General features: G+C 41.4%; 1 protein-coding gene across 18 annotated transcripts in view; it reads left to right on the top strand.

Moving 5' to 3' along the window:
- Positions 1 to 17,339, top strand: part of DYSF (dysferlin) — a 233,524-nt gene that overhangs the window by 188,149 nt on the left and 28,036 nt on the right. For 15 of the 18 annotated variants that reach the window (XM_036872992.1, XM_036872988.1, XM_036872990.1 and 12 more), the window contains 4 exons: positions 5,564 to 5,662; positions 13,191 to 13,319; positions 13,641 to 13,796; positions 15,331 to 15,422. In XM_036872992.1, the coding sequence (XP_036728887.1) occupies positions 5,564 to 5,662; positions 13,191 to 13,319; positions 13,641 to 13,796; positions 15,331 to 15,422 (476 nt within the window). Of the gene's footprint in view, positions 1 to 4,222; positions 4,235 to 5,563; positions 5,663 to 13,190; positions 13,320 to 13,640; positions 13,797 to 15,330; positions 15,423 to 17,339 lie in introns of all 18 variants that reach the window. The other 3 variants (XM_036872978.1, XM_036872985.1, XM_036872980.1) reach the window with 1 other exon arrangement.

The raw sequence follows: 17,339 nt of genomic DNA, 5'->3' as shown, positions 1-17,339 counted from the left end.
GCTTTTTTTTGCGATAATCCACATAAATACAAGCCCGTATTTAAAGTATACGATTCAGTGGCATTTAGTTTATTAACAGAGTTGTGCAACCATCACCCGTCATCAACTTTAGAATATTTTCATCATTCCAAAAAGAAATCCTGTACCCCAAGAGCAGTTGTCCCCCATTTCCTCCCAACCACTAATCTATTTTTTGTCTCTATGGGTTTGCTTATTCTGGACATTTCATATAAATGAAATCATGCAATGTGATCTTTTGTGACCACATATGAACTTCTTTCATTTAGCATAATGTTTCCAAGGTTCATCCAAGTTGTAGCATGTATCAGTTCTTCATTGCTTTTTTTTTTTTTTTAAATTATTTATTTATTTATTTATTTATGGCTGTGTTGGGTCTTCGTTTCCGTGCGAGGGCTTTCTCTAGTTGCGGCAAGTGGGGGCCACTCTTCATCGCGGTGCGCGGGCCTCTCACTATCGCGGCCTCTCTTGTTGCGGAGCGCAGGCTCCAGACGCGCAGGCTCAGTAATTGTGGCTCACGGGCCTAGTTGCTCCGCGGCGTGTGGGATCTTCCCAGACCAGGGCTCGAACCCGTGTCCCCTGCATTGGCAGGCAGATTCTCAACCACTGTGCCACCAGGGAAGCCCCTTCATTGCTTTTTTTTTTTTTTTTTTTTAATCAGTCATCAGTCTTATACACATCACTGTATACATGTCAATCCCAATCGCCCAATTCAGCATCATTGCTTTTTATTATCAAATAATATGCCATTGTATGGGTACATCACATTTTCTTTATCCATTGATGGACATTTGGATTGTTTCCACTTTGGGGCTATTATGAATAATGCTGCTATGAACACTCATGTACAGGTTTTTGTGTGGACTTAAGTTTTCATTTCTCTTGGATATATAATGAGATGTAGAATTCCTGGGTCAAATGGTAACTCTCTGTTTAATCTTTTGAGGAACTGCCAGGCTATTCTCCGAAGCAACATGTTACATTTCCAGCAGAAGTAGATGAGGGTTTCAGTTTCTCCACATCTTTACCAACACTTGTTATTATCTGACTTTTTGGTTATAGCCATCCTAGTGGTGTGAGATGTTCTCTCATTGTGGTTTTGATTTGCACTTCCTTGATGGCTAATGATGTTGAGCATCTTGTTGAGCATCTTTTCATGTGCTTATTGGCCATTTGTGTATCTTCTTTCAAGGAATGTCTGTTTTAATCCATGGCTCATTTTTATTGCGTTATTCATCTTTTTATTATTGAATTGTGTGAGTTCTCTGTATATTCTGGTTACAGATCACCTTATCAGATACACACGGGCAAACATTTTCTCCTGTTCAGTGAATTACCTTTTCATTTTCTTGGTGGTGTGTTTTGAAGTATCCTCCTATTGTTCTTTATTTTTAAAATATTTCATTTTTTTAAAATTATGTAAGGAATACATGCATACGATGAAAAATTAGAAAACTTTGAGTGATACCCAAAAATGAAAGGAATAAACAAAACATTTGTAATCTTATCATTCACAGGTAATTGCTGTGAACATTTGGGGTTTGATCCTTTAATTAAAAAGAATTCTCATTATTCAGTTTTTAACCTGTTGTAAATCTCATCCATTGTGAATAACTTTCCATGTCAATAAACATTTCTACATCATTTTTTTATGTTGTACAACATTTAATCACATGGATGTACAGTTTACCCAAAAAGTTCCTTATTGTCAGATGCTTAAGTTGTTTTTCCCTGTTATAAATGTTGTTAAACCTCTAGGCATATCTATAAGTACTTTCTTTGAATAGATTTCTAGAATGGGAGTGATGGGTCAAAGTGTAGGCACATTTTTGGGGCTGTAGAAACATGCAGCCAGATTGCCTTCTGGAAAGATTGTGGCCAGCTACGTTCCTGCTGGCAGTCTGTGAGAGAGCCAGCCCTTGGCCAGAAGCTAATCTGGTCCACACAAAAAAGCAATACTATTGTCAGTAGCACTGTGCTAGGCACTGTTCTAAGCACTTTATACATACGACTCATTTATTCCTCACTGTAACTCTGTCAAATTGGTACTAGTATTTTTCCATTTTACAGACAAGATAATTGAGGCACAGAGAAGTTAAGTTTTGCCCAAGGTCACACAGCTAGGAGTGGCAGGATTTGGACCCTGAGACAGACTCCCTTCTGGGAGAAAGCCTGGTACTGTTAAGTACAATGCTGTCTATTGCTTGAAGATAGTCTTTACAATGCTAAGAAAGTGTCCTTTTATTCTTAATCCATGAGAGCTTCATTTAGAAATAACTAAAAATTTTATAACAATTTTATAACCCCTCACACTCCCTTCTTTTTTGCCTATATAGATCAGGGGTTGGCAAGCTTCTTCTTAAATGGCCAGATAGTAAATACTTCAGGTTTGAGGGACATGAAGTCTCTGTCACAACTACTCAGCTCTGCTATTGTAGTTAAGAGGCAGACAATATGTAAATTACATAACCAGGTGGCTGGCTACTGGGCCATAGTTTGCAAATTTCTGTTATAGATGATCATTTGGGTTTTCTCTCCTTGCTTATTGATACTGAGCCACTCCTGCATTCTGGAATAATCCAGTCTAATCCATGCAAAATCTACTGTTGCAATCTATCTGTTAGTATTTTATTTAGGACCTTTATATCTCTGTTCAGGAACAGGATTGATGTGTGTGTGTGTGTGTGTGTGTCCCCTGGTCAGGCTTCACAAAATGAAAGGGAGAAACTTCATTTTTTTTCTATGCTGTGGAACAAAGAATGATTTATTCTTTGAGAGACTGATAGAACCTGCCACCAAAGAAACCATCTTGGCCTGATGTCTTTTTTGGAGGTAGTTCTTTGAGATCTCTTCCACTTTCAGGAAGTGATCTCTTCATGTTTTCTATTACTTTTGAATCAATTTTGGCAATTTATATATATTTTTAGAAAGTCACCTACTTCATCTAGATTTTCCAAGGTTTTCCCGTTGATTTGGGTGTAGCAAATCTCTTAATATTTTTATTCTCTCCATAATATCTTTTTATTTGATCTTTCTTATTCCTAATGGTGTACCTAGTTTTTAACATTAGATTTGGTAAATAATCTAATGTTTATTTTATTGGTCTTTTGAAAGTTTGCTCTGGGATTGAATTATCAGTTGTAATATTCTCCATAATTCTACTCATCATTTTCAAATTATCTTCCTACTTTTCTCTAATTTCTTGAGTTATCAGGTTATTTATTTTCATTCTTTTTGTATAAAAGCAAGAATATTTAAGACTAAATTTTCTTTTGAGTACAGACTTGGCTACCAAATTTTAAGACATAGCCCTCTTACTCTTGGTATTTTCTAAGGATCCGTGATTTTAGTTTTGGTTTTTCCTTTGACTCAGAAGGGTTTTAAGAGTACATCTTTAAATGTCTAAAAGGTTGGGGTTTTTGATTTTTGAGTTTCTCATTAGTTTCTAGTTTTATTATTGAGGCCAGAGAGTGTGACTGGTAATGGGTTTATTCCTTGGACTTTATTGACATTGGCTTTGTGGCTTTTAATTTTTTCTAAGTGCTCCAATTGTGCTGGAAAAGAAGGTGTAAGTTCTGTTTTTAGATTACATGATGGTTGTGTATTTAAATGACACTGTTAATCATATTACTCAGAGTCTCTGTCTCCATATTCTTTTTTTAAAAAGAATACTTGGTTTGCTTGGTTTTTCAAGACTGAGGGAAATGTAATGACTTTCCCACAGCTATCGTGTTCCTGTCATTTCCTTGTACAAAACACACTGATTGTTGCCTGTTTATGCCTGACTCTGAGCCTGAGTCATAAACTCAGATCTTTAAGTATCTGAGCTGGGGAAGAAAAGAAAGACTTAAGAGGAATCAAACAGCTAACTTGAATTCCATTCTAACCATTCCTACCTCTGTGTACATATTTGCCTGTGTGTTAGCGTGTGTACTTTGGGGGGATATATGTGCGTTTCAGCATATACATCTCTCTTGGGCATGATTGTGTAAATATGTTCTTTTGTGTGTCTGTGATTGGGTGAGTTTGATATGTGTGTCTGTGTATGTTTATTCATCTGTGGCATCTTTTTCTTCAAACTGAACTTAAAACATCACGGCTGGTGTCTGCCTTGCTGGCTGTTTTGAGAGTCATTACAACTCCGAAAGCTCTGCTACCCTGTATCTTAACCCACCTGAACCTCTTTTCCCCTTTTTGGCTGCAGAAGATCCTCCTGGTAAGTTGGTCAGACAGAGACTCTCTGTAGACTCAGTCTTACTCTGGCACCCACTTGGTGCTCTGTCTAGGCACCATATTCTGGCCACACAGATGGTGTTAGGGCCATACTTCCAGGATGGGTGGAGACTCTGAGAACCTCAGTCCATGCTCTCCCCATTGTACCTGTTCAAGTTCCCTTGGTCTGCCTGCAGCATGTGCTAACCCTTAATAAGGTGGAGCTTGACGGACTGGGCATTGGTCTAAAGGGAGCACCAGCATTTCCAGAAACTCATGATGGGGTTCAGCTCATTTTATGGAATCAGAGCAAGCTCCTGGGAGATCCCCTAGTTGACTGCCTCATACAGAGGAGGAAAGCAGGCCCCAGAATGGGCTCTCCTGACACCTTGTCCTGGGCCCTTCCCATGGAACTGGGTGAGCTTTACTGGTACCAGCAGCACAGACCCAGTGCCTGGGCCTGCGTGGGTTTTGGGGGAGGCTGGGGAGAGTGATGATCCCACCTTCAGAGAGCTTGCTGACTCCCTGGGTGACCGGACACCTGCACAGAACACAGCTGAAGGAGCATTCTAGACACAAGAGCCAAGAGGGCCTTGCCCAGGAAGACTTAAAAGGCGGGGAGACCAGTGTGTACCCCAACAGGCCCGTCCACCTTTGCCCACAAATTTGAATAAGCGAAGGAAGGAAGAGGCAGAGAGTGTGCTGTCACAAACTTCCTTTCTTCTCACCTAATTTCCCCCATTGAGTATAGTGTCTTTTGAATAATGGGCACTTAGTATTTGTTGAATTTCAGGGACTCTGCCTTGATTTGACCTTGCAGAAGACTAAGTTCTGATTTTGGAAGCTTTTTTTTGGCTGGAGTCTGGGGGGGATCAGGATAGCCCTTTGGGGTCTGAGTTTTCCTGGGGCTACTGTATTTTATTAATAAATAACACTTTATTGACATTTCCCCCCAAAGAGTTATCCTATGTATCCTCTGATTTTAGCCTCAGTATGCCCCTGGAATGCAAGGGGCCTGTGATGATTATGCCCACTTCACAGAAAGGAAAAGGGAGGCCCCAAGAGCTTAACAGAATCACACAGTGAAGGTAGGCAGGGCCAGGGCGAGAGCCTCTGCCTCTCAACACCAAGCAGGTGTGAAGACCTTTCTCCTGACTGTACAGTTGGCCCCTGGAGAGGCAGGGAGTTCCAGCTCTCTGCTCCCCCGAACTCACACCAGCAGGAGAGATTTGCAGTCTAGGCCAGCCCATCAGCCTTGCTTGGTGTTGGTCCAGAAGAACCTTGCTTGACAAATTCTGTTTCTGAAATGGTCTCTTTTTTTCTACCCACTCAGGAGGAGGAGTTCATTGATTGGTGGAGCAAATTCTTTGCCTCGATAGGGGAGAGGGAAAAGTGCGGGTCCTACCTGGAGAAGGACTTTGACACTCTAAAGGTGAGCCCTCCTCACAATGTCCTCTTCAGTCTAGCAGTCCCTGGGCATGTGCACTGGGCAGCGGGAGCTGCAACTGAAAGAGAATATATGTATACATATATGTATATGCATATATATTTATGGGTGAAATGATACCTGGGATCTGTTTTAAAATGCTCAAGAAAAGTAAGGATGAATTATTTAGATGATGTGGGTCACCCTCTGATAGATGTTCAAAATATTAAAGATGATTGATTGAAATTGCAAAATATTGAAAATTTTAAAGCTTGGAGATGGGTACTTAGGGATTTGTTATACTATTCTGTCTCTCTTAAAGTTATTTGAACTTTTCTATTATAAAAATTTTCCATTAAAATTAAAAGGAAAGTCAATGTGAGAATGTACCTCTGATTCCCCACCTCTGCAACTGGGATAGAAATTACCCAGCACATATAAAAATATGGTAGACTCTGTTTCTGTGGAAAAAAAACCCCGGAGCCTGAAAAACAACACAAAACCAGGGATGAGTCAGCCAAATTCTGGTATTTTGAGGAAATTCCACAAATACGGTTATACTTTTTAAAAGCAGACTACTTTTAAAAAAGATAACCAGAGGTGACTCAAAATTACTCCCTGAAGGAGTTACATAGTGTCGTGGAGAGGGTTACCAGGTAAAATTCAAGATGCTCAGTTACACTGGACTTCAGATATATAATGAATAATATTTTAGTGTAAATATGCTTTAAATATTGCACAGAACATACTTATCTAACAACTATTTGTTGTTTCTCCGAAATTCAAATTTAACTGGGTGTCCTGTATTTTCACTTGCTAAACCTGGCAGCCCTACCTAGAAAGCAAGAGGGGGCCAAGGCTGTCAGACATGCAAGAAAAGCCCAAGGAGCTCCCTAACAGGGACTAGATGAAGGGGGCTTGAGGCTTGTTGGAGTGGTGGGTGACCAGTATAGAAGGTGATCTCACAAGGTGGCCAGAGCTGCCTCTGGTACGTTGGACGCCCGCATGTCATTGTACCTGGAGACCTGGAGGGGCAGAGATGAGGCCTCAGGCAGCAGCAGTCAGAAGGCTCAGGCCTCCCCAGGCAGCAAGTTCTTTGTTGACTTGGTAGGTGGGTGTGTGAGGCTGGGCAAAGAGACAGAACTATTTGTGTACCAGGAAGAAGGTCCGACACGTTAAGTCTGGCATGTGGTACTGTGGCCTTGCCAAAAAATGAGAAAAGCCAAGTAAGAATGAGGACTCCTGCCAGGGTGGCCCATGGCCCTGGCACCCTTGCCACTCCCTCAGATGCCGGATGCTGAACTGGCACCCAGCCCACCAGCTTGACCTCTCTGAGATCTGTGACAGTTTCCAAGTGAAAATGGGCTGTCTAAAACCAAAATGCATTCAACCTGTTTCTGGGGGGAAAAGCAGATCTGGAAGAAACGCTGGTTCTTTAGGGATCAGTAACCACCACCACCAACATGGGTCTTTGAAAAATAGCTTATAGTATTATGGAGAGAATGGAGTACACAGTGGGTCGGGGGGGAAAAACCCATATTTTGGAAATTGCTATCATAGGGAAAAAAAGACAACTCATAGTCACAATAGTGAAAGATAGAAAACAAAGATACAGCAAGAAAGCATAGAAAAGCAGAAATCATAGAAAAACACAATAGAAAAAGAATATTAATTTTCCTAATAAATAAAACTGGGTTACAGTCTTTTACTAAGTGATAAGGACTCAGACTTCATCAAAAGTCAAAATTCATTATAATGTCTTTAAAAGACACATCTAAGACAATACAACTTAGATGGCTAAAAAAGTAAATATTTAGGCAAACAAAATAAAGTAAGTGCAAACAAAAGAGAAACAGATAGAAACTAAAGTAAAAAGCAAAGGAAACAAAATGGAGTGTTTTGTATAAATAAAAGATGTACATCTCAGTGCAAAAACTCCCAAACATTAATGTATGGAACAATAAAGCTTAGAAATCCTTAAAGCAAAAATGGATAGGAATATATAAAGTAACACCCCACACAGACGAAGGCATGAAATTACAGAAATTAAAGTTGCAGTGGTGATTTTAATGCACCTCTTTCCTGGACAGATGAAACAGGCAACCAATAAATAAGGAAATAAAAGATCTGAATAACAAGGTAAATATTTTCTAAGCTACAGCAAGAGTAGCTTTAAAATAGAGAATAAAAATAATTTAAAAATGGAAAATGCATTTTTCCTAATGCTCAGAGAACACTTACAAAATTTGATCACATATTAGGTTAGTAATAGGTTACCAAAAGCAGAAATCATACAAGACAGATTTAAACGCAATAAAATGAGAAATTAATAACAAAAGTTTAAACAAAAAGACCAACCACTTGGAAATTTAAAAAGTATTTTATTGGGACTTCCAGTATGAACATGGCTGCATAAGTCAGCATTTTTCACTTTTTCTCTTTGGAAATCATTCAAACCCACAAACTTCATTTTCAGTAAAAGTTGGAAACAAATAAAACCCGCAGACTCCAAAATACATGTAAGGGCTGTCCAAAGGCAACTGAGATTGGGTAGAAGCCACTCGGCAGTAAATGAAGAGAAGATGCATGAAAATGATGAAAGGTCATAGTGGTAGCAGATCTCAGCAAACCCCATACTTCCTAATAAAAGAATGTTGATAATTATTTAAGACAGGCTATGGATTCATGGGGACTTCTTATCTATTCTCTTTACTTTTGTGTGTGCTTGAAAATTTTCATAACAGATAGTTAAAAATATAATTCCCGAAATTGAAGTTTCACTGTAAAATATAAAAATATATCCTTTGTTCACAACAATGGACATGGGAACTCTGGAGACAGGTTCAGGCTGGTGACAGAAGCCTCTTAGACCTGGTTTGGTTCAGAGAAACAGAGAAGGTGGAGCTACACAAGAATCACACAGATGAACCATATTTGTAGGGAACAGCCTGCCTCTGTTATGGGAACAAAGGAAATAACTGGTCTAGGAAAATCCAACACATTTAGTGACAAGTAATAATAAAAAAAAATAGCACGGTATTAATTTTACAATACTATGAAAAAAAGAAGAGAGAATATTTAACAAAACTTAACCAAAAGAAGAGGATATATACCCACCAGAAAAATTTCTCCAAGGAACAGATGAGATGAAAAATTTTGCTATTAACTTTTTAGAAATAGGGTGGTCAGAATGCAAGCAGAAATAAAAGAATGAAGGGATGGTGAGATGAGAAGATGTGAAATATGAGCTAGTAAGATTCAGGAAAAAAGGAGAAGAAAACATGAAATTGGAAGGAGCACAGGACAGAATGGCCACATTGGAAAACACAGAAAGGGGCATAGAGGACAGAATGAAATGGAAATAAAGAAAGAGTTATAAAAGAATAAAGAGAAAATGACAAACATAGTAGTCAGGGAAAGGAGATCCAACATTTGCATAATTGGAGTCCGCAAGGAGGACAACCAAAACAAGGAACTAAAACAAACAGTTGATAGTTTAATAAAACTTCACTGAAATGAAAGAATACTTGAGTACGCATATTAGAAGGTCTGCTGTGTGTCAGGAAAAATTGACCCAGATTGGTCAACCCAGGGACATATTCTAGTGTAGTTATTGGACATTAGAGATAAAGAAAAAATTCTTTGGGTAGTCATACATTCTCCCCCACAAAAATTTAAATAATTTAAAAAAGGAAAGAAATCAAAGTGACTTCACTTTCTCTACAACATTTAATGCCCAAAGACGATAAAGCACCATGTGTAAGATCATCAGGGAAAGAGTGACCCAAGGATTTGACATTCAGCCAAGCTGCCCTTCAAGCAGAAAGGCTACAGACACACAGGTATTCACAGTCAGGAGACAGGTAGTATGGCTCCCAGGAGCCTGTCTTGAGGGACTCCTACGGGATGAATTGGAGCTCATCTAGGAGCCGTCTCAACTTGGATGTAATTGGGAAAACCATAACAAAAGGGATGGTTGTGAGCATATTTTACCTTAGGCCTAAGATGGAAACAAATGGGAGGGTTAGGGTAACTGGACAGAATGTAAATACCATATATACTGAAAATGTAGAAATGATAAAACTGACAAAAGTTAGGTAAAGGAGGAAAGAGGATGGAATACAGAGTAAGGGCACTGATAGTCATATTACAGAATAAATAGAATTGACAGATATTATTTAAAATTGGCAAATCACGAAATGTGGAAACAACCTAAATGTCCATTGACTGATGAATGAATAAACAAAATATGGTAATTATGTACAATGAAATATTATTCAGCCTTAAAAAGGAAGGAAATTCTGACCCATGCTACAACATGGGTGAATCTTTAAGACATTATGTTAAGTGAAATAAGCTGGTTGCAAAAGGGCAAATAGTGTATGATTACACTCATGTGCAGTACTTAGAGTAATAAATTCATAGAGACAGAAAGTGGAATGATGGTTGCCAGGGGCTGGGGGTGGGGGGAGAAAGGGAGTTATTGTTTAGTGAGTTTGGGGTTTCAACTGGGGAGGATGAAAAAAATTCTGGAGATAAATGGTGGTGATGGGAGCATAAAAGCGTGACTGTACTTAATGTCATTGAACTGTACACTTAAAGTGGTTAAAAAGGTATGTTTATGCTTAATATATGTAATATATAAATACAAAAAATAAAATTGGCAAATCAAATAATAGGCGTATAAGCAAAGTATAAGCAAACAGCACAAACATAAACATTAAGATAGATAATATTGTCTAAAACTAGGTGATGGAGAGGGAGGAAGATAAAATTTGATTATTTTATCATTGCTATAGTGGGGAACCCATAAATACTGCCCCTAAAGACATAATAATATTAGAACATAAACTCAGGTCATTTTAGCTCTCAGAAAAACTAAAACACACACACACAGACCATGCAAAGATTTTTAGAAAAACCCTATGAAACTAGAAAATATAATATAAACATATTACATGACTATGTAAATATAATACAAATGTAAAACCAGACGAAACATATCTGTCATATCAATACATGTCATATCAATCACTTATTAATCACAAAATTTAAATCAGACCTCAAAGCAAAATCTAACTCTAAAATAAAAAGCTTCATAAAGGTTGAAAATAAAAGATTGGGGAAATGTGTGCCAGGCAAATGCAGATGAAAAGAAAGCAGAAGTCACAATCTTAATATTAGATGAGAGCATACACAGGTCCCCCAAATTAGATGAGACAAAGCTTGGCACTTTAGAATGCTAAATGCTGCAATTCCTAGTTATGACGGTCATGAGAATATCTATGTGCTAAATAATACCTCAATATTTACAAAACAGAAATTACAAGAGATGATAGAAGAAGAAATAGAAATATACTGGTTTGTGGGGGAGATTTTAATTCACTTTTCTCAGTTCATGTCAGATCAAGGGGACAAAAGCATGAGAGGATATAGAAGACTAAAGTAATTACTAACCTGATTGAACCTGGTAGCTTGAAAATAGAGACACCCCTATGGCACATTTACAAAATTGACATATATACACTACTGTGTATAAAATAGATAACCAATGAGAACCTACTGTATCGCACAGGGGACTCTACTCAATGCTCTGTGATGACCTAAGTGGGAAGGAAATCTAAAAAAGAGTGGATATATGTATATGTATAACTGATTCACTTTGCTGCACAGCAGAAACTAACACAACATTGTAAAGCAACTATACCCCAACAAAAATTAATTTAAAAAACCCCAAAACAAAAATTGACCATGTGATAGAGCATAAAGAAAATCTTAATAAAATTCAAAAAGTGACAAAACACTGACAATGTTTTCTGATTATAATGCCATAAAGTTAGAAATTAATAACAAGCTCAAAAGCACAAAAAACTTCTATCTGGAAAATTAGAAAAAACAACAACTCTCTTTTAACAATTCTTGGTGAAAGAGAAAATATAAGAGAAATTGCAGAATATCTGGGAAGCAAGGATAAAACCCTACCTTTTAGAACTTACTGGTTACAGTTAAAGCAGTATTCAGAGGAAGTTTATAGCCTTAAAAACTTATGTTAAAACAAAAGAAAGAAAACTAATTACACATCTAGCTTTAAGATCAAAAAGTAAATATAAAACTATAATTATGGAATGCCAAGAAAAGAAAAATGAAAACATTATACATGAAAACAAATGGGGTAATACTAAGACAATAGTAAGCAGAGGCAATTTCATAGCAATAAGTGTTTTCCTTATCAGAAAAGAGGGAACAAAGTAATTAAAATTTCAACTGAAGAAATTAGAAGAAAAAAAATCCTTAAAATAGTAGAAGAAAATAATAGAAATAGAAGCAGAAATAAGAAACTAGAAAAGAGAAAACGGTAGTATAGTCACCTCAAAGAATTGGTCTTTTGATTGAAATGATGCAACTATATAAATATGGCAAGAAAATATTCAAAATGATACATACCAAATGTTAACCAAATAATTAATTGTCATTTTTGGAGATCAGAATTTAAGGCAATAATAATATTTTCTTTATATCTACTTACATTTTCTAATTTTTAATAATGAACCTATATCACTCATGTAATTAATTATTTCTTAGAAGAGATAGAACTTGGGCTTCATGGAAGAGATAGAACTAGAGCTAGGCCTAATGAGAAAAAATGTTTAGCGAGATGAGAAAGGAACTTACCTGAAGTACAGTAGGCCCTCTGTGCCCGCGGGTTGCATATTTGCGGATTCAACACATGGAATCCGCAGATATGGAGGGCCGACTATCTTGCCAGTCAGTTTCAGACATAACCAATTTTAGCATGTATATTAAGTGGGTTAATATCACTATTAATTAGGTACATTTTATCATCTATAATAGAAGACTACTGCTTCATTTAAGTCTAAGCAATGCTCTAACAAGTAAAAGTCATTGTTTGAGAGGAGAGAAACAAATAAATTGAGTTGACAAATTTAAAGTGGTGCTCAAAAGACTTCCTCAGCCCAGTATTTGATCCACTGCCATTTGGACATCCTGGACAGTAAGTATTTTGCTGACTTGTGAATCTTCTAGAGTTCTGTCTTGATCTTCAAATAAAAAGTCAGTTAACTTTTCATTTATTTGTTTGACTGTGATCTTATTCTCAAAAAATGCACCACCCATGTATCTGATGACTCTCGGGTATCTAGAATATTGGATTAATCAGAAAACCCTGTTTTCCAACGTCGTTGAACAAATGTCTTCCCCTCTTACTCCCTTCTCTGGTCTCCCCCCCCCCCATTTCTCTCTCTCATCTCCATGATTTGCATCCTTTTTATCTCTGCCTTTGTTCTCTTCTTCTCTGCCTCTCTTCCTTCTTGGCCCCCTCTCTTACCTCCACCTCTCCCACCTGCCTTCCTCTTGGCCTTTGTTCTCTAATTTGCTTATGGCTTTTCCCCCTCATTTTCTTCTCTGTCCTTTCTCTCCTTTCTTTACTTGAACACTGTCATGTTTCCTCTTTCCTTGCTTTCCCTCTTCTTTCTGTCTTTCCTTTGTCCCCCTCTTTTGTCTCCCCATGTGGCAGGTCTATGACACAGCACTGGAGAATGTGAAGGACTTTGAGGGCCTGTCTGACTTTTGTAACACCTTCAAGCTCTACCGGGGCAAGACTCAGGAGGAGATGGAAGACCCATCTGTCATTGGGGAGTTTAAGGTAAGTCCTTGAGGACACGTCTCTAACCCAGGGGGGCCCAAGACTGGAGTGGCAGCAATGAGTGAAGGGGGTGAGGGCAGAGGTACTGTAGTAACATCAGTAGTGACCCCAGTGCTGCGGTTGGTGACCATGTGGGTGATGGAGGTGGTGGCGGGGACGGTGATGCTGCTGATGCAGAATGTGATGGGGGTGATGGGATGGCACTGGGCTTAGTGATCGCAGTGGTGATGACTCTGGCAGACATGAGAGTAAGGGACGTAGTGGTGATTGTATTGGCGACACTGAGGATGAAAATTAAAGTTGACCCCTCCTCCTTTTCAGGGCCTCTTCAAAATTTATCCCCTCCCAGAAGACCCGGCCATCCCCATTCCCCCAAGACAGTTCCACCAGCTGGCTTCCCAAGGGCCTCAGGAATGCCTGGTCCGCATCTACATTATCCGAGCATTTGGCCTGCAACCCAAGGACCCCAATGGGAAGGTAACATTCCTAGAGCTCTCACCTCCCCTGGAATAAATGATAGGCTGGGGTACAAAGAGGCTGCAGAATTTGGATACACACTTTGCCCCAAGGAGTTCACAGTAAGTGGGGAAAGCAGACAAACATGTACAAACCTGAGGTGTGACTGCATTGGAGTTCTATCAAGGCCAAGTGTTCCAGGAGGTCAGAAAAGGCCAAAGTCAGTACAAGACTTTGGAATAATGGGGAAGACTTCCTGGAAGGAATAGGATTCTTAAGGATTGATGGAGTTGTGATAGGCTGGGAGGGAGAAGAAAACCATATTTTAGGAGGAGTCAAAAACCTTGGCAAAGGTTTGGGAGCAGACTCCTTAGTGTAGGTTTAGCACAAGGATAAGGCATAAGGACAAGGGACATTGATGGTGTAGGCTGGGACAGGACTTTGTGGGGTGGGAAGGGAAGAAGGAGGGGTGGAACATGATGGGTAACTGTGCTGGCCTGGCCACGGTGGAGCCTGAGGCAAAAGGAAAAATCAGCAATCCTGATCCTGTCTTTATTTAAAATTTTGATATGTTGTTCATCATGGACTGTTGGTATTGGTTTTAATTTTTAAAATGTCACATTAAAGTGTTGTTTATTTTGATTACTAAGCTTTTCTGTCTTTCCCTTAAATTTTGTGCCTGAGGCGAGTACCTCACTGACCTACTCTAGTCCTGACCCTGAGTGAAGGAGGGGAGCTTGAGGGAGGGCAGGAGTCTGGAGCTACCGGGAGATGGGGGGAGGAGCAGAGTAAAGTTGGGAAGAGAGAGAAAGAGGAAGAGGCGAGGCAGGAGTGGGGGACAGTGGGTTTCAGAGGTACGAGGCTAGGGTCTTCTCTTATCTCCTTAGACAGGTGTGGGCCTAGCCTGTGTCCTAGGTTGTGGGTAGGGGCCTGGTGTCCCGTCCCTGGTGCCCTGCTTTTCAAGGTGAGAAAAGCTGCCCATGCCCTGCTGGGAGATCACAGGGCGGGATGGAGCAGTCCCCGCCCAGGCACCACCGATGGCCTCCAAGACGTGGCTGTGGTCAAGTTTATATACTTCAAGCCCTCCTGGTGCCGAGACTGACCGTAAACGTTCTGTGGCCCTGGCTGCTCCACAGGCTAGTTGAGGGAATGCTGCTGCTGGTAGGAGGCTGCGTTGGGCTGAAAAAGTCTGGCCATCTCTCTCGCTTTCCACCTGCTGAAGCAGAGGTCACAGACAGGACCCCAGCTTGGCCCAGTCACATATGTCACACAAACTGGCATGTTTCTGATGATACGGGCCTGGCCCCCACCCACCCTCGCCCAGTGGGGCAGTGGATTGGGAGTATGGAGGACTTAGGCGCCCAGCTTCCACTGCCAGAGCCGAGGCTAGAAGCCCACGTCGGGGGTGGTGTGCAGGATGGGGCTGCTGGCCTGGCAGGTGGCAGCTTCTTGAATGGTGGGCCCCCTTGCCCCTTTGAGGGGCAGAGCAATGAAGGCGCCTCAGAAGTGTGTTAGGAAGGTTATGTCGCTGAAGTGTTTCCTTCTCCTCCTCCAGTGTGATCCTTACATCAGGATCTCCATAGGGAAGAAGTCGGTGAGTGACCAGGACAACTACATCCCCTGTACTCTGGAGCCTGTGTTTGGAAAGTAAGTTGGGGTGGCTTGGGTCTTGGGGTGGAGGTGCCAGTCTGGATAACCCACAGCCCAGCGGGAGCGATGTGGCCGCCACTGGGAAGTCCCCATCTCCTGGAGCAAAACTGTGTTCCCTAAATCTTGCATGTCTGTAGGGGGGTAACCTCAGCTAGCGCTTCCTTAAGCGCTAAAGGCTTGAGTCCTGGCAGAAGCTCCTAGTTAAACAATTACCCTGAAGATCAGAAATCTAAATGGAAACCCAGAGCATGCATTTGCTAATTCTTCTTTTTTTTAGATCAACTTTTACTTTGGAATAATTTTAGATTTACAGAAAAGTTACAAAGATAGTACAGTTTTTGTATACCCATCACTCAGTTTCCTCTGCCATTAACATCCTACCTAACCATGGTACATGTATCAAAATTAAGAAATTGATGTTGGCTCATTACTATTAACTAAACTCTAGACTCTTAGGGTTTTGCCAATTTTTCCATTAATGTCCCTTTACTGTTTCAGAATCTAATCCAGGATTCCTATTACATTTAGTAGTTATTCTCTTTTACTGTTGCATGTTCATCTGTGGCAGAGAGTGGAAGGATGTGGACTCAAGAGGGTGAAATGCTTCCTAAAATCTAAGAACGAGGGAAGGAAGAAGCAGGGCCCATTGCACGGGAGTAGTTCCCAGGCTTCCTGACTTGCTTGCTGTTTGGATGCGAGCGTATTTAGGGCAGAGAAAGGAGAACCTTGAGGGAGGTTGGCAGCTATTTCTCTAGCACCTGTAGGAGAAGGCATGTACCGATATTGTCAAGCGACACACTGGATTCATGAACCGGTGTCTCTTGAGTTAGTTGTAGTCATCTGGCCCTTCAGAGAGACCCAATCAGCCAGGGGAAATGCCATTTTTGAAGGGGAAACAGTCCTGGCCAATGGTGAGCCACTGCCAAGCTGGAACTGGAGGGAAGGGCTGCGGGGAGGATGGCGGGTGGAAGAGAAGAACCCTGTTTGGTGAGCCCCAGTGGCCAGCGTGGGGCCCCGGGCTGACGGGACCGCGCAGGGCCCGGGGCAGGGTAGGGGCGCTAGTGTAGAAACACGCCTCTCCCTCTCTGTTTCACCATCTCCCTCGGATCATGGCCACCTGCTCTGCTTGGGGTGTCAAGCCTCTGTGAGTCCACAGCAGGAGCTCTTTGTTTCTATCACCCACGTGTTGACCAGCAGAACGCATGGGACATAATCAGACACAACTTTGATTTTGTCTGCCGGTTTCCTGTAAACATGTATTCTGTGCGGGTGACCTTCCTCACTCCCTGAGTGGAAACTGTGGCAGGCAGGCCACTTTCCCGCTCAGGTTTAGACAGTCCACTTTGCCGTCCGCCCACCGTCTCAAGTTGGTAACCAGAACGCGCATTCACGTGTCATCAGGAGCGCACCGGATGGCTGGAGGGCAGTCGCTCCCTCTCGCAGCTGTGTCCACTTTGGGCACAGCGTGTGCGCCTTGTGGGTGTGTGCGGAGGGGAGAAGGGTCTTTGCCCAGTGTCCCCCCCGCCCCTTCCTGCCGTCCTTCGCCATACTTGCAGGACCAGGACTGGGGAGCCTGTGTGAGAGGAGGGGCCCATCTCAAGTGCTGACTTCGCCCCATCCGGCACCCTTTGGGTGGCAGATGTTTGCTTCCCTGTGGGCTTTTCAGAGACACCCCCTGAGCCCTCCTCACATAGCTCCTGGGATGTGGCAGGTGCTGGGTCCCTGTAGCGGGTGTCCCCCTCCCATTCCCCCCAACCCGTTCTCAGATGGGCCGCCCCACAGTCTCTCGCTGTTGGAGCCCCAGGTCCCGTGGGACAGGCTTCAGAGCAGCAGCGCCCTTCTCCGCAGGCAGCACTGCAGTTCCGTGCCCAGCCAGGACGGGAGCTCAGCTCCTCCCGAACGTATCCCCCACCT

This window comes from Balaenoptera musculus, chromosome 13, assembly GCF_009873245.2.
Source record: "Balaenoptera musculus isolate JJ_BM4_2016_0621 chromosome 13, mBalMus1.pri.v3, whole genome shotgun sequence".
Classification (NCBI taxonomy): domain Eukaryota; kingdom Metazoa; phylum Chordata; class Mammalia; order Artiodactyla; family Balaenopteridae; genus Balaenoptera; species Balaenoptera musculus.
Note: the sequence above shows the minus strand (reverse complement) of the source record. Positions and strands in the feature narration are given on the sequence as shown.